The sequence below is a fragment of the Centropristis striata genome, chromosome 16, assembly GCF_030273125.1.
Source record: "Centropristis striata isolate RG_2023a ecotype Rhode Island chromosome 16, C.striata_1.0, whole genome shotgun sequence".
Classification (NCBI taxonomy): Eukaryota; Metazoa; Chordata; class Actinopteri; order Perciformes; family Serranidae; genus Centropristis; species Centropristis striata.
Window position 1 is genome coordinate 5657388 of NC_081532.1, and position 18086 is coordinate 5675473.

Genomic DNA, 18086 nt, shown 5'->3' on the forward strand with positions numbered 1-18086 from the left:
TAAAAAATTGGATATCGCCAAAAAAATATTAATAACTTAACTAACAGACTAAAAGAACAGTTTATTTCCCAAAGCCATCACAACCCTAAACACACACATGCACTGATTCCACAGTCCAACCTCCCTCCCACCCACTGTTCAATGTCTCATATTTATCATTACTGCCACTCATTGCTGTGCAATACTTATCACTTATTTATTACAGTTTTCTCCTATTTATATTCCACGTGTCCTTTATCTTGTTTTATCTTTTTTTAGTGTCTTATACACTGATTGAGTCAAGCACCCATCAATTTGTTGTACATCGTACAATAACAATAAAGAATATTCTATTCTATTAACCATGTTAAATAAAAACAGAGGATGAAAAAAAGCATGAATAATAGAAAACAGAAGGGGACATACGTGAGCAGTTCTTCGCTGGGTTTTCCAGGAGTTAAGCTTGGTTTCTTCTCACTCTTTTGAATGATGAAACCCTTGAATTAAGCAAAGCAGAGTTTGTGAATATAACAAATCTATTACAGTATCTGAGAGGAACTTCCCATTAAAATAAAGACTGCTTCTGAAAGATCCCTTACTTTGCCACTGAAGTTTTCCGTTTTTTCCATGTAGGTTTCTGCAATCTGCAGGGCTTCCAGGATTTTAGGTGCAACTGAAAAAACAGTCAGATCAACAGATTTTACAGAAAACATAATTATGAAGAAAAAATCTAATCGTAAACTAGAACCATTATCCACTCATCTGTTACGGCCATTAACTATAACAAACCTGTCTTTCTATTTGGGGGCCTGCAAAAATAAAATAACAGGAAACGACAGATATCTTTTTAAATACTGACAGTAGCAATAACAAAAAGCAATCAACCGTAAGTGGTTACAAACCGACCTTCCAACAGGAGATTCATGAGTTGGAGAGACTGACTTTCCTTCTGAGACTGACATTTTTTTAATATATTACCAGATGGGCAAACTGGACATCACACTAGAAGGAATAAAGTAAATGGCTGGTGGTTTCGCCTCCTCAATTTACCTTTTATTTGGGGTTTAAATAAATAAAAAAAGGCAACTTATGTTGTTTTATGTATAATTGTAAGATAATATGCTCTGTATTTCCTCACTTAAGTACTTTGGATGTCAGGCTGCGATACTTGTTGGACTGTATGTTTGTATTTTTTGCTGTTATCACAATGAAAATAAAATGTAAGTGAAATAAAAGAAAAGAACCCTATATTTCTCTCTTTTACCTTCAGCAGCATCAACTTGGCTGTCAACTTTGACGGAGCCCGACAGTCCCGCCTCGATCAAACTGTGTTCTATCAGAGTGGCTCCGTAGGCTGCAGATGTGTTAGTAAAGGACACAGAACATAGTTAATTTACATCAATAAATCTGTTACAGTTCAACTAATCAAAGCTGTTGCCTGGCAACTTACGCAGATGAGGGTTCAGGACCCTTTTCACTTGATCTCCATTTGGTGCTTTGCTCAGGATTTCTGTGAGTCTACATAAGAAAAACAATAAGAGAGTTTTCACTGCTATAGGAATAATTTATGTTTATGGAATTCTGATGGTCTACAAAAACTCAACAAACACAAGTAAAGATAGGCCTGTCACGATAATTACAATATCGACTTATCGTTCGATATATAAAAATGGACACAATAGTTTTTTCTGGACTCAATATATTGTTGTTTACATGTGTGACTTTTTGTGCTTTTTTTGTGTTGCGTTTAAAGCAGGGATGGGCAACTTAAATGCTGGAGGGGGCCACAATTTTTCATGGACACTACCAGATATGATGAAACTGCAATTTTAAATATGTTTACAGTGCAGTAACTTAACATATTTCATGCTGAAATGTATGTATAACAGTATAAATAGAAATACAAAAGGTTTGAAACAAATAAAAAATAACCACTTACAACTTTTTTTTTTCAGTGCAAGAACAGCAGACCAACATTAATTACAAGAAGTAATTTTGTGCATTTTTACACTGCACTTTTAAGATTTCATGCTCAAATGCATGTAGTTGTACTGAGGGCCACTTCAAGTGAGGGTGCGGGCCATATGCGGCCCCCGGGCCTCCAGTTGCCCATCCCTGGTTTAAAGTAAAGCCGGAAATGTTTGACAGGCAGTATGAATTGCACAAAAAAAAAAATCCCAAGCAGCCATTCCAGCTGTTTATATGTTATTTTAATAATAAAATAACATAATACATAATAATTATCTCATTGCAATGTTTTGTTAACAGAGCCTGAAAATCTATTTTATTTGTTTTGGTTATAGTTTATTTATTTATGTTGTATTTATCTAGGATATTTTAATATTCCAATGTTAAATATTCTCGAGATTTAAAATTTCATTGTTGTGGAAAAGGATGTACTTATTATGCTATCGTTATAGTTTCTGGGAAAATATATTGTTGTTAAAAAATGTGTTATCATAACAGGCCTAAGTAAAGAGTCACTTACCGCTCTAAGCTGATGAGAGGTTCAGGGGGTCGGGCGTTCTCCACAGGATACCGCTCTCTGACAGCGATCTTAACGTCTTCTACCTCGGCGGTACGAAACCGCAGCAGGTTCAGGATGGTGTACTCGTGGTCCGCGAGAATGACGTTACCCTGAAGAGGATTCACAAAGACACACAAACATCGGCTTGTACTGATGTCATGGTTTGGGATCTGAATTTCGAATGTGACTTTGTTTTCTCACCCTGTCATACAGCTCAATAATCAGGTGGTAGGCAGCCTCATCTGAGCCAAACTGGATGTCAACAATCCTGTCGATCCCAAGCTGCTTTATCTGGGTCAGCCGCCGCGTCTTCAGGTGTTTCCGACACTATAGAAAAAGTTGCTTTGAATATTCATTTTCATAAATTTCAGATGAGATATGGAAGAATTGTATCAAGGATATCCAAGGTAGCTCAATCAATGCAAGACATAATTTGATACAATTCAAGGTAGTACATAGACGACACTATTCTCCCTCCAGATTGCAGAAAATATTGATTGATTTAATGTCTAAAAACTGAATTAGTGCCTTTCTGTTGCTGTGCCATTTATTTTACACCCATGTTCTGTTTGTCTCATGTAAAAAAAAACCTGTACGGTTCTGTGGAGATCCACCAACTATTTATAATTTGTATATATTTTTCTGTTATGAAAACAATAAAAATAACTTCACAAAAAAAATGTATATTTTCAACACAACTAATACAGAAATAAACAAATGCAAGAAAATCACAATGACGAGAAGCTTGTACCGGTATTGACATAAATATCAAGTCTGTTTAGGGATAGAACAAAATATGTAAAACTGTTATATAACAATGGTTAATATGGAATTCTTAAGGTAAAGTTAAACAGCAATGATTTTTAAAAGTTGGTAAATTAACAAGATATTCTTACTTTCATTGCGAAGCCCGAAGGCATCATGTTCTTTGGCCATTCGAAGTCTGTGGAGTGAATCCGAGTCCCAGACTCAATCAGGAGGATTGCTTTGCTGTCAGGCCTGAAAGAAAAACATGACAATGAGCCGTACACACTGACTGAGGGCGGTTTATTTGGTAAGTTCTGTACTTAAATACAGTTTCACTTCCATTACATGACAATTTATACTTCTAGGGGTGGGCAATCTGATGATTTCAGGTCGTGATCAATCTTAAAAGCTTCCAGAATCTTCAGCGAATCGTAGAAATTGCAGAATTTTTAAATTTTGAATGAGAAATGTATTCACAAAATGAAGGGTATTGGTTGTTGACATTTGATATATTTCATAAATTTGACAAGTCTACTCCTGTTTCAACCCTATCATTAATAAGTGTTTATTAATATACAAGTTAACTTGTGTTTTTTATCATCATTTTTCAATCCAATGTGACATTTTGACTACTATACTATCCACTTTTTTTCATTTGAGCTGTGAGTACTTGAAAAGTGTTATTTTGTGGTAATGTTGTCTTTTGCTTCTGTTATAACGTTTGCTCCTATGAAACGTGTACTATATTTAATACAATAGTGTGCATTGATGGTGCAAATGCAAGGTGCAAAGGTTATTTAAAGTCTGGTTAAAGTCTACAGGGCAAGAGAAAGTTTTGAAGTCAAGTTTCTCTCTAGCGGTCCTTACTTCTGCAGACGGATGAGATATGTCTTGTTGTCGATGTCATACACGTTGTTTACTCTCATGCCAATGTAGCTGTGAAAGAACGAAGCAAAGTAAATGAATGACTGATCAATACTAGTTGCATACATCCACATTAACGATGGCTAAGTTAGCATAGCCACAAAAAACAAAAACATCACATACTTGGCGTTGATCTCGGCAATAACTGCCCTGATATCCGTTGTGGTGAATCTGGTTTTCATGGTGACCTAAAGGCTCACTACACGCAGAAAAATCATGCAAAACACTGAGAAGTTAACATTTCTAGTGCAACATCAGCAAGGAAAACATGCAGAGGACTGAACATCTGCACATGCGCACAAGTGATAAGTTTGGACGGAAGCCGACGTGGAGCAAAAATGAGCAAGTCCACGCCTTTTCCACACACTGGGGAAAAGGCGAGTGAATAGAAAATGCATTGATTGTGTGCGGGATGCTCTGGTGCCTGGTAACGTTATTATGCTATGACATGAATGCAGTGGATCAGTTTTGGATCTCATTAAGCTCATGGTAGGCTTTTTAGCATTAAAAGTGCACTAATGATGCACTACTCAAACTGGCTTGTTGGCGTGAAAAACAGGGCAAGCCTTCGAAATGCCTGCAAAACACCTCCTAACATGGACTGGAGCAACCGGGGCAATGTTGCCGACATGCAGAACAACAGTCCGCAGCCTAATAATGACAAGACAGCCGTCACCAACCACCTCTGGAAAAAAGGTAAGGAGCTGAATTTAGCTGTGAAAAAAACCTCCATCGTGTTCATTTATCTGGGCCTGCAGCGAATAAAAGGCTTCACTGACATTTTTTTTCATAAATGGCAGTGCATATTGTTGCTTTTAATGCCGTTTTTTCCCCAGCGGTAAGGTCAGAGAGAGTGAAACACTCAGCCGGAGTTTCCAGTTTCCTCCTCAGGTCAGAGTGGAGGGCGAAGGCGTGCTCCGTTACCAAGGCGACGGTCAGCCAACAGGGCGAGCTCGCGGGGCTAGGCTAGGCTAGCACCCGGAGTGCGACTTTTAGTGACATTTTGACGCCTCAGTGCGCGAAAAAGCATACATTTTCAACCCTCGCAGTGAGAAATGTGCCGTCCGAATATACATGTTATGGATAATCGAGCTTCATGCGGCGGCTAAGACACAAAGGAATGCATTGTAAGTTGTGAGTAACGTATAACGGCTGAGCAGCGTGACGACAGCAGGTCTCACGAGCGGTCGTTGTTGTTTTTTCTTTAAATGTGTTTTTCTTATCGTCACCCTGTCAAAATAATCGCCTAAGTCATTTTTTCAAGTTTTGCAGGAAACACAAAACACTTCACCAAAAGTGTAACATATGACATTTATTGATCATTTCACTCAAAAATGGATGTAACAAAGGCTAGCTATTGGCATAGTAATAACACTGTGTGTAAATTATGTAACTTAAGAGAAATAAATGACGTAGGCAATTTTTTGAACATGCCTTTGTGACTTAAGCAAGATATGGTAACACTTTATTTTGAAGGTGTCTACATAAGAGTCACACAAGCCTGTCAGAAACATGACATGACAAGTATCATGAGCATTAATGGTACTTCAAAGTGTTATTAATGTTCATGACACATCCCATGTCATGTTTATGACACGCTCATGTCATCTCTCAAGAAAACCATGGAAAATGGCAAGATATCAGCTCTTAAATTAAACTCTTCTGAGCAATTTTTGTTGTTATCATTATATTTGTCCAAACAAATGTACCTTTAGTTGTACCAGGAATTAACAAGAAATTGAAGAAAACAATGGCCTAATAATTTTTTCCATGACTGTATTTGGTCAATAACATTCCCATAATTTGACGGGCACAGTATTTGTTACTGTTAGTTTGTTGAGGCAGAACACTATAGACCAAATATCAAATATAACCCATAACATCCATAACATCACCCATAAAATGTTTTCTTTCGGACTAACATTAGAAAACACCATAACAGCCTACACATTAAGGTGTTTCTTTTTTTACTATACTTTGGCCTATTGCATCTGTTGATGTCGCTTAAATTCACCAAACGTTAGAATTAGAGTTAGATAATGCTACAATTTGCATTTTTCACTCAAAAAAGGATGTAACAAAGGATGGCTATTGGCATAGTAATAACACTGTGTGTAAATTATGTAACTTAAGAGAAATAAATGACTTAGGCAATTTTTTGAACATGCCTTTGTGACTTAAGCAAGATATGGTAACACTTCATTTTGAAGGTGTCTACATAAGAGTCAGACAAGCCTGTCAGAAACATGACATGACAAGTATCATGAGCATTAATGTTACTTCAAAGTATCATTAATGTTCATGACACATCCCATGTCATGTTTATGACACGCTCATGTCATCTCTCAAGAAAACCATGGAAAAAGGCTAGATATCAGCTCTTAAATTAAACTCTTATGAGCTATTTTTGTTGTTATCATTATATTTGTCCAAACAAATGTACCTTTAGTTGTACCAGGAATTAAAATTAACAAGAAATTGAAGAAAACAATGGCCTAATAATTAATAAATAAATAAAATAAAATAATTTCCATGAATGTATTTGGTCAATAACATTCCCATAATTTGACGGGCACAGTATTTGTTACTGTTAGTTTGTTGAGGCAGAACACTATAGACCATGGGTCTCAAACTCGCGGCCCGCGGGCCAATTGCGGCCCTCAAGACGATATTTTGTGGCCCCCACCTTGATATGAAAGTTTAATGTGGAAGGTCCCTTTAATTACTTATTTTGGTAATTTTGTGTCTCTTTTTTTGGTATTTGTGTCTTTTTTAATAATTTTGTGGGTTGTTTTTGGTAATTCTGTGTCTTTCTTTGGTCATTTTGTGTCTTTTTTAAATCATTTTGTGTCTTTTTTTCTAATTTTGTGGGGTTTTTTTGGTCATTTTGTGTCTTTTTTGGGTCATTTTGTGTCTTTTTTTAAATCATTTTATGTCTTTTTTTCTAATCTTGTGGGTTTTTTTGGTCATTTTGTGTCTTTTTTGGGTCATTTTGTGTCTTTTTTAAATTATTTCGCTTAAATTATGTCGCTTAAATTCACCAAACGTTAGAATTAGAGTTAGATAATGCTACAATTTGCATATTTAAAAATGAAATTTCAACAAACATGTAACAACAATATTATTATCTTACTGCAAGTAATCCACTAGGGAAGTTTCATGGTGGGGTTTTTTACCCTATGTAATGTCTTCCCTTAAAAGGAAAATCCACTTTAAAGCATCATATATTCTGCCAGGCTTTAGGGTCACCTGTAGTATTTTGCAAACATTTTTTATTCTCAAATTTGTTATTTCTTTCTCATACACTCAGACTCCACTTCTGTAGCACTTACAGTTTAATTCCTATCTATTTCTGAAGCCTTTTACAAAGGAATCTGTTTATATATAATTCATGACTGGATTTATATAGGCTCATATTTTATTGTTAAAAACATAGCATGTTTTTTTAAATTGCTGCTAACACTGTTTTCTGGTGTATGGAGTGATGAAATTCCTGTTTCTTTTCTCTTTTTTAAACTGTTCGACTTTAATGTGACAAAATTGGATTTATAAAATGTTTAGATTTCTGCTCTGGAAATATAGGTGCACATATTTGATGCAGTACTGCCTCATTTGCATATTTAAACATAACATTTCAGAAAACGTGTAATGAATGTAATGAACTGCAGAAGTGTTATGAGTCATTACCTGGTTTAACTGCAATATCTTCCCTTAAAAGGAAAATCCACTTCAAAACACCACTTATACTGCTTTTTTCATGCATCTTTTTTTTTTGGTACTATTTTGCAGGCTACAAAACAGTCAAGAAGATCGGGGAGGGCACATTCTCAGAGGTGTTGAAAACTCAGAGCCTGAAAGATGGGAAGTTCTATGCCTGTAAAACCATGAAGCAGACTATTAACAGGTATTTATTCTGCAACTAAATCTTGTCCCATGCACAGGCAATCAGTGATACATATTTCAAGTTACCCTTGTAACTTGAGTGAGCAGCTTGACACCCATTTTGCTTTAAGTATCCGATTAGATTTCAGCTAACTGTGCCTATGACCTTGTAGTGATGAGGTAACAATAGACGTCTCTGCTTGAAATGTGAGTTGTCTGTACATCGGTTTTTACCATTAACTGTGTCTGGCCCTTTACATCTGGCCTTTATCTTGCTAAATTGTTACATTGTCCATATACAGCAGATATGCATATTTGACTATACAGTTAGAATATTATATGCACACGTGTCAATTTAAATGTGCAAATGTTAAATAGAAATAATAAAAATGTACCAGATGTATGCACAAAATGTATGGAATCCAGAGGAGCTTTGTTTCACTGCATTTGGCAATGCAGAAAGATTAAAAATATTCTGGGAAGCGGTAAGAGCTATAGTCGAGAAGATTATTTCAAAACAAATTTTACTGGACCCTTAACCTTTTTTGTTTGGCTTATACCCAGAGAAACATAACTATAGTAGGAATGAGCGGACATTTATAGACCTCAGCTTGCTTTATGCTAAGAAATGTGTTGCATTATTGTGGAAAAAGATTTATAGACCGAGTACTACTCAATGGATAAGACAGATGTTAGCAAGCCTTCCTTTACAGAGAATAACTTACATATTAACCCTCTGAAATCTTTGGCTATTATGTCTGTTAAAAAATGTGTTAAAAAAAATTTTTTTCAGCGTTACCTCACCTATATGTCCCGATAATTCATTTTTAACTTTGACTTACCTGATCAAAATTTTGAACCCCCAGAAAACTAAGGAAACATGAAATCTGATCTTGAAAATTATGTTTAAAAAACACCGAATTTTAAATATTGCAAATATGAATACAGGTTGCATTTATAGCATATAACAGGTAAAATGAGGATAATATCTAGTTCTATATTTTTATACTAAATTTATTTGACATTATCTCCAGTTTTACTTGGCTGAATATCATCAAAAAAAATCTTTCAGAACTTTAGAGGGAAGCTGATGGCAAGGCTCACTGTTGCTTCATTTTTATGTCTTCACGTCATGAAGAGGTAATCTGCAGGTGTTTTCATGGACTCTAGAGGATTAAAGGCTAAACAGCATGTATTTGAGGACATATGGAGCCCTTTCATCAACTAGATTCAAGACTTAGATTTAACGGATGAAGAAGTGGATAACTAGTCTTTGTGGACAATGCAGATTCTGATCTTGTCAGATTCATATTGCTTTTCTATATTTGTGTTCTCTATGTAAATGCAGCTATCTTAAAAATATGGAAGTTGAATGAAGATACATGAATGTAAAAGCTGTATGTCAAAGTGTTAAAAACTGAAAATAAAATAAAAAATATTGTGGGGGAAAAATGTGCAAATGTCACATGTTCTCTGTCATCAAGTCTGGAGCAGGCCAATAACCTGAGGGAGGTCCAGGCAATGAAGAGACTGAGCCCACATGCAAATATCATCCAGCTACATGAACTCATTTTGTGAGTAACCAAGTCTGTTATGAAGTTATTGCATTGCCTCCAGATAATTTAATGTGGCATGTCTTATTAATCTAATACAATGTTTCAGTGACAAAGAAACCGGAACTGTGTCTTTGATTTGTGAGCTGATGGAGATGAACATCTATGAGTTCATACAAGGTCAGTCTGCAGTTATGACAGTATCTGCATATTTATCACAGACTATAATTGGGCCATTTTCTTAGTAAAGTATTACTATAATATGGCATTTTTGTGATGTTTTGGACATACTATAATATGGTGTTTTTTGCTATTTTTGATCAAATTATACTCTATGTATCAACAGTTTATACTTGGGCCATTTTTAGCATTTCTGTTCATACTTAAATTTGACATTATTTTGACATTATTCGATATACTATAGTATGGTGGGTTTTTTTCAATGTTTGTACATATTACAATATTATGTGTTTTGTCAATTCAATCAACTATATGTATCCGCAGACTATAATTGGGCCATTTTTGAGCATTTTTGGGTATACTAAAGTATTAACTTTTTCTTCCATTTTTGGTCATACTATAATATGATGGGGTTTTTTTTGTCAATTTTGGACAAATTACTACTATATGTATCAAGTATTTAATAAATCATTATGAGGATTTATTAAATACAGAGTTGGAAAGTAACCAAGTGCATTTACCAAAGTATGACTTTGTGGTAAACGCTTTGCTTGAGTATTTCCATTTAATGCTACTTTGTACTTCTACTCCACTACAATTCAGAGAGAAATATTAAACTATTTACTCCACTACATTTACCTGACAGCTGGTTACTTTTCAGATTTTATATAAAATAAAACACAACATAATGCTTATAAAATGCAATGTATTGCTTAAGATTAAAAAATGGTGACTTGTTAAAAACAGCAGCGTCTAGTTGAGACAGTGAAATGCTTCTTATGCATTGATGCGTAATAAGGAGTACTTTTACTAGCAAATTTTGTTGATAATAATTCTGCACTTTTACTTGAGTACCATTTTAAATGCATGACTTTTACTTGTAATGGGGTATTAGATTTTTTTAGATAGGGGAATTGGTACTTTTACTTCAAAAATGGTCTGAGAACATTTTCCACCACTGATGAATTTGTGTTTTTGTAACCTTTGTATGAATTATGGGTTGATATCAGTTCTTCATTCCTCACAGGAAGACAAACGCCACTGCCGGACCACACAGTAAAGAACTACATGTACCAGCTTTGCAAGTCACTTGAACATATTCACAGGTAGAGAAGCTTCAGGTTACATGAAATGGTAAAATAAAACATTATATTGAGATTTTTCCTCAATCCTCCTTTTTTTTTTTGCAGCTGTGGGATCTTTCACAGAGATGTGAAGCCAGAAAACATTCTCATCAAAGTGAGATGCTTCATTTACTTCCTATTTGCAATCTGTTTGGTAATCTGTTTTTGTATCATATGCATTTTAATGATTATTTTTGTACAAATTGCAGCAAAACAGTCTGAAGCTTGCAGACTTTGGTTCGTGTCGGAGCGTTTACTCCAAGCCGCCACATACAGAGTATATCTCCACACGCTGGTACAGAGCCCCCGAGTGTCTCCTTACTGACGGCTACTACGGCTTAAAGATGGACATGTGGAGCGCTGGTTGTGTCTTCTTTGAGATCATGAGGTAACTCTGCAGGGGAAGGGCTCAGTATTTTATCTGTGAATAAGACAACAGTTCATGAGTTAATGAAAAAAGGATGAGAGCACTGTTATCAAGGTTATTCCTCTATGGTACGCATTATGATGCCAGTTAAGAAAAAAAATTTGGAGTGTTTTTTTTTTCTTAAACTAGACTAAATAAACATAATCTGAAGAAATTATATATATATATATATATTTTTCTTCTTTTTTTTGGAAGTTTTTGGGGTGTGTTGCCTGTTGCCATGTGTGGAAATTATAAGCAAATAAGACATGCAAAGTTCACTATAATAGTAGACTATGGCCTACAGAGTACAGTAATAGCCTGAACTTTACTTTACTGCAACCAACATCAAATATATCTTTGTTAAATTGTAAAGATCAAAACAAAATTATGATGAATGCAATGCTTTTGAACATGATATATATACCTAAACACACACTACCAATATCTCATTCTGCCGTGCTGATTCCATAATGGTTAATTTTTCCTTGTTGCCTCAAGGCAACAGTTGCATTTTAACAAGTTTCCATTATCTAATTAGAAAATAAATTGCATGAAACTATTGAAAATGAAGGTTTACTCACTTATTAGTATCTTTTTCCAGATGGAAAAGTGCCACAAAATTACATTTTACATTACAATTATATTTAGTCATTCAGCTTTTATCCAAAGCAACTTACAGGAAAAAAGGGGAACAATCAAGGTATAGTGCAATAAGAGCCATTAGTGCATCAATAAGTGCTAGTGACAATTCGTTAAGGAGTAGAGTTGTGGTGTGGTGCTAGGACAGAAGGTCCTCTCTGAAGAACTGAAGGTCCTCAGGAGGTTTTTAAAGGTAAAGAGGGACGCCCCTGCTCTGGTAAGAACTGGTAGTTCGTTCCAGCGGGGAACAAGAAATGCAAAGAGTTTGGATTGCCTTGGGTGAACAGGGGGCAGAGCCAGGCACCGTTCATTGGAAGAGTGCAGCGGTCATGAGGTAGCATATGTCTGAATCAGGGCGTTCAAGTAGCTGGGTGCAGTACCGGAGACAACTTTGTAGGCTAGCATTAGAGATTTGAATTTGATGTGATTTTTTGTGGCGCAAAATGGCCAAACGGTTTACTTTGGAAAAGTCTGCAAAATAGGGTTTCAATATGGCCTCCTGGAAGTCTTGTGATAAATTAAAGCTTTGCAAGTGGTTCCCTATACTCTTCCCTCTTTTTAAAGTATTGCATCACTCAATAACATGCATTGTAGAAATGTTAAAGGCCAGAATTGGTTATGTTGCCTGAGAACAGCACCATACCACAGAGGGTTAAACATGTTAGTTCTCAGATTTATACTTTATTACAATGTTTCTGATGTCTGCATTCAGTTTCCCTGTGTTCTAGTTATTCCTGCCTGCCACCACACCCATAAACAAATATCAAACAAATTATATGTAAAAAGGTTTGTTTTGTTAGTGAAATACCTGTGTGTTTCAGTTTGAATCCTCTCTTCCCTGGAACCAACGAGTTGGACCAGGTGGCCAAGATCCACGATGTGCTGGGGACTCCAGATGAAAGTATCCTCAGGAAGTTCAAGCAGTAGGTCTTCCTCCTCAGATATGTTGTCTATAGAGTGTCTGTCTTTGTTGACATTTTTTTTCAATATCAAAAGCAAAATGGTAACACTAAACACATAAGAGATACAAATAAAATACAGTCACACTACAAGAAAAACAAAGTTGGATGACAGGATTACACACAATCACAAGATCCACAAGAGCTTATTTCTCTGTCTTTTAAAATTAACTTGAACTCCCCCAGAGTAACAAGATGTGTCAGTTTCTAGTCCTGCACATTGTTCCAGATAGACGGGGCAAAAAACATGTAAAAGCCTTTTAGCACAGTTCAGTTCTGACTCTCAGACCTGCTTCAGGCCATGTTGGCTGAGGTGTCTACACATGTGTAAACACAAATATGTAGGCAGAAGTCCAAGAATAGATTTATAAATAAAAGTCAGCAAGTGAGAGTCTACGGACATACAAAGACTGATAGCTGCAACCAGTAATAAAACACAATGAACAGTGATATACAGGATCCAGTTTCTATAAAAACTGATCAGGAGCATTCATAAAAAGCAGGTCTCCATAGTCCAACAAGGGTAAGAAAGTCTTACTTGCAATGAAAAACATGATTTATTTAAAAAAAAGAAGCCCAACTTCAGTTTAGAAACAAGTTTATTAATGTGCGATTTAAAGGACAGGTTCTCATCAGAAAACTTCTCATGGTTTGTTATTGTCTGACAGGTCTAGAGCGATGCATTTCCACTTCCCGCCTAAAAAAGGCAGCGGTATCTCCCGGTTAGTCCCTCAGTGCCCGGCTCCAGCTCTGTCCCTGCTCTACCAGATGCTCGCCTACGACCCCGGAGAACGCATCGCTGCAGAAACAGCCCTGCGGCACACCTACTTTAGGGAATTCAGGTAAACCGTGCAAATAAGAATCAAACTGTGGACACAAAATACAGATGCATCTCCAAAAATTTGAATATCGTGAAAAAGTTCAATATTTTTTGTCAATCATTTCAAAAAGTGAAAGTCGTATATTATAAAGATTCATTACACACAGAGTGAAATATTTCAAGCCTGTTTTTTTTTGTAATTTTGATGATTCTGGCTTAAAGATAATGAAAACACAAAACTCAGTGTCTCAGAAAATTAGAATATTACATAAGATCAATAAAAAAAAGGATATGTTAAACGCAAATGTTCATTTCTATACATCAATACTTGTTTGGGCTCCTTTTGAATCATGAATTACTGCATTAATACTTGGTGGCATGGAGGAGATCAGCCTACAGCACCATGTTGCTTTTATAGCAGCCTTCAGCTCATCTGATGTCTCTCACCTTCCTCTTGACAACAGCTCATAGACTCCTATGGGGTTCAGGTCAGCCCAGTAACACCATGGTCACTGAAGCAGCTTTTGGTACCTTTACCAGTGTGGGCAGGTGCCAAGTCCTGCTAGAAAATGAAAGCAGCATCTCCAAAGAGCTTGTGGAAGCATGAAGACTCTAAAATGTCCTGCGAGATGGCTGCTATGTTGACTGTGGACTTCAGAAAACACAGTGGAGCAACAGCAGCAGAGGACATGGCCCCAAACCACCACTGACCCAGGACCAGCACATTACACTTCTGATCAATATTCAAATTTTCTAAGACACTGACTTTTGTGTTTTCATTATCTGTAAGCCAGAATCATCAAAATTACAAGAAAAACAGGCTTGAAATATTTCACTCTGTGTAATGAATCTATATAATATACAAGTTTCACTTTCTCAAATGGTTGACAAAAAATATTGAACATTTTCATGATATTCTAATTTTTTGAGATGTACCTGTACCTTAATTTTAAGTATGTGTATCCTGCTATTTGTAATATGAATGTTGTTTTCCTCCCAGGCTGGCAGAGAAGAAAGCTGAAACTCTACACAGAGTTTCTGGCAGTTTGGCTGGAATAGAGAGCAGTGGGATGCACAACTCCTTAGATCACATCTGGCGCCCAACCCGACTTGGCAAACAGCTGAGGGGAAGACACACACGGCAAACCCCTTTAATAAGCGTAAGTTGTTGTCCAAGTCAACTGAGGTGAAACGTCTGAAGCCCATTAATCAAATGAAATATGACTACAACTGCTACCATGTGATACTGTAGGTGCAGTTTCTTCCCAAAATATTCAGAGTGTTTCTAAGTCTCTGAAGAAAAATGCAGCATGCCGATGTGATCAATCAAATGCAGCACGGAGAGAAGTCCTTCAGCGTCAAGAAACTCTTACACTTTTATACAGAAACTCAGTCTCACATGATCAAAGGGCCCGAGGTGGTTACAGGTGAAGTCTCGACTTATTGTAATTAACAAACAGGAATCAGACATGACAGAACAGTGAGAGAAACTTCAAAGAAACAAAAAAAAAAGTGGTTTGGGAACAGAGCCAGTCAGATACTATCATTAATACACATTATAACTCCTGCAGTTGGGTTGTTTGCTCATGTGTCTCTGAGACAGGATTTAATTAATCATTCATTAATTAGTCATTAATCATACTGTTCAGTCCCGCCAACATAAAGTCCTCCGCCAGAAATCTGGGAGTCACATTCGACTCAAGCCTTACTTTTGACCCAAACATCAGAAAAGTTGTCCAGTTCTGTTTTTTCCATCTATGTCTCCAAAATTTAAACCCATGTTGTTACCCTCTGACATGGAAAAAGTAATTCATCCTCTCTTCATTACTGTAACTCTAATTATCAGACCGCCATTCATCTCGTGTACCCCCTAGCGGCAACCTGTGCACCCCTGGGGGTCCGCACACCACACTTTGGGAATCCCTGCTTTAACCCATAAGAACCCAGACCTATTTATCCTCAAAGGAAAATTATGGGGGATTTATCACAGACCCAGTGGGCCACATAGAACACATTTATGATGTTTAAAAAAATATGTGATATTTCTTATTTTAAAATAAAAAAAAAAAAACTAGACACATTTTCTGCTTAGAGAAACACAAATTTGCCTTTTTCTTTGCATCTCCACAACATTTATCAAAATTGTGACATTAATAGTGCTGTTTAACAAATTACTTGTCAGATTTGTTTTTAAGTGACAAAATAAAAATAGATCAATAATAAATAAAAACAAATAACCATTTGCCTTTTTGTTTGCATCTCCACAACATATATCAAAATTGTGACATTAATTTGTGCAGGAAAATATGGTCAGAACAAGTTAATGTGAAGCATAAAGCTGAATATGGGAGATTCTAGAAGATTTAAAGTGTTTGTTACACGAGTGTCACCATGGGTTCTTATGGGTTAAAATATCAAGAATATGGGGCGTTCCCGGTGGCACACCTGGTAGATCGCATACCACAGAGGCCCAGTCTTTGTAAGCGGGCGGCCCGGGTTCGAATCCAGCTCGGAGCCCTTTCCCGCATGTCTTCCCCTTCACTCTCAATATCTCTCCTATCAATAAAGCTACAAAATATCAAGAATATGATAATATTTTTCCACCTTCCTCCCTCTCCAGCACAACATGAAGCATGTAGCAGAGCCCCTCATCCGCCGTAACGCCCCCCACTACCCCGTAGAGCTGCCCAAACTCAACATGGTCGTACCAGGACCGCAGATCTCCTTCCCAGCCTCCAGCATGCCGGCATTCACCGTCACCCACCGAGGCACACTGCCAACCATCACGTCGAAAAAGTGCCAGTCACGGTTGGCCAAGGTAAACGCTGCACAGAAATCAGGCTTTTTTTACATGTTGTGACTCATTCAGTCATTGAGGGAAGTGAAGTGAAACACAGCTGACAGGGTTGTTTTGCATATCAGATGTTTTAGTAAAGCAAAGGCTTCGGTGGTGCTTTCATTAAGAGCTTTTTAATTTGGCATTCAGGCTGCGTTTCCTCTCTTCACAGCCCCGGGATGAGTCACACCGCAACGCTTTCAAGACCCACTATATCCCACCTCTGGATAGGAAACACGGAGGCTACTGACAGCCAAAGTCACTTCAACGTTCCATTAAAAACGGCCTCTAAAAACAGGACAGACCTGTACTGTCAGTCACATTGTCGGCAGGACAATGTTTGGACAGGCCTGATGTTGAAATCTGTAAAGCAACACAAACATGTTTGACAAAAATGCAACCAAGACCGCCAAGCCTGTCATTTTACCAGTGGTGAGCGATGGTTATGACTGTTTCCAACCCTCACTGTAATGATGAAATTCAATGTGATATCTACACAAACAATATTAGAGTCAGTCATATTATGTTGGATTGAGAGTGTGTAGTTTAGTTATGATCTCAGTTTTAACTTGACCTAGTCAGGTGTTACATGTTTACAACTGCTTAGAAATATACTTCAATCTGAGCCTGTTAAACAAGCTAAGCAATAAGATGTGTGACAAGTGAACAGACATTCACCACCAGTGAATGTAACAGTAGAACATCTGTGATGAGGAACATAAGTCAACTTCCTGGAAAGTAACAAGAGCGCATTCAAAAAGTAGTCACACCCCTCGGATTTGTCTTCTTGTACTTTACAACTTTGAAACACAAAATGATTAAATAAGCTGTTTTTTTTAACACTGATCAACAGAAAAATACTTGAAAAAACAACACTTTTATCTTGTAGAATATGTGTTATTGTGTGACACGGGCAGTGGTGTAAAAAGTATTCAGATCTCTTACTTAAGTAAAAGTACTACCACACTGTGAAATTACTCCACTAAAGTAAAAGTTCTGCATTCAAAACTTACTGAAGTAAAAGTACAAAAGTATCAGCATCAAAATGTACTTAAAGTATCAAAAGTAAAAGTACTCGTTATGCAAAATGGACCCACTCAGATTGTTTTATATATTCTAAAAATATTATTGGAATATTATTGATGCATTTATATAAGCAGTGTTTTTTATTTTCTCATTTTAACTACTTAATATATTGTTGTGAGGTTTAACTTAAAAAATATATCAAATCATTTTAAATTGTTCATGTTTTATGTTATTAATATTGACCTGAAAAGTAACTAAAGCTGTCAACTAAATGTAGTGGAGTAAAAAGTACAATATTCACCTCTAAAATGCAGTGGAGTAGAAGTATAAAGTTACATAAATAGAAATAATTAACTAATAAAATAACTTTATGAGTTAATTATTTAAAGGGTTAGTTCTTTTTCACCAAAGTCACACAATAACACAAAATAACTGATTAAGGCAGTGGAAGAGCATCAATTCCTGTGTTCTGCAGGGTAAA

The 18086-nt window shown here is 36.4% G+C and overlaps 2 protein-coding genes across 3 annotated transcripts in view; one reads left to right on the top strand and one right to left on the bottom strand.

The window, feature by feature from the left end:
- LOC131988052 (ribosome quality control complex subunit NEMF-like) overlaps positions 1–4731 on the bottom strand; it is a 19540-nt gene extending 14809 nt beyond the window's left edge. Inside the window, exons 1-9 of the mRNA XM_059353054.1 lie at positions 4301–4731; positions 4121–4189; positions 3403–3505; positions 2708–2833; positions 2468–2616; positions 1430–1497; positions 1244–1333; positions 579–652; positions 406–476 (exon numbers count right to left, since the gene is read on the bottom strand). Coding sequence (XP_059209037.1) covers positions 406–476; positions 579–652; positions 1244–1333; positions 1430–1497; positions 2468–2616; positions 2708–2833; positions 3403–3505; positions 4121–4189; positions 4301–4359 — 809 coding nt within the window. The 5' untranslated portion in view covers positions 4360–4731. The remainder of the gene's footprint in view (positions 1–405; positions 477–578; positions 653–1243; positions 1334–1429; positions 1498–2467; positions 2617–2707; positions 2834–3402; positions 3506–4120; positions 4190–4300) is intronic.
- LOC131988050 (MAPK/MAK/MRK overlapping kinase-like) lies at positions 4612–17544 on the top strand. 2 transcript variants are annotated; one of them, XM_059353051.1, is made up of 12 exons: positions 4612–4873; positions 7967–8081; positions 9544–9633; positions 9722–9792; positions 10820–10898; positions 10983–11031; positions 11126–11304; positions 12786–12887; positions 13592–13765; positions 14744–14903; positions 16364–16561; positions 16752–17544. In XM_059353051.1, the coding sequence occupies exons 1-12, from the start codon at positions 4696–4698 to the stop codon at positions 16827–16829; spliced, it is 1473 nt and encodes a 490-aa protein (XP_059209034.1). In that variant the 5' UTR covers positions 4612–4695; the 3' UTR covers positions 16830–17544. The 2 variants fall into 2 exon arrangements, with proteins under 2 accessions (XP_059209034.1, XP_059209035.1); XM_059353052.1 differs by lacking the exon at positions 4612–4873 and adding an exon at positions 5172–5304.
- Positions 17545–18086: the final 542 nt, after the last annotated feature.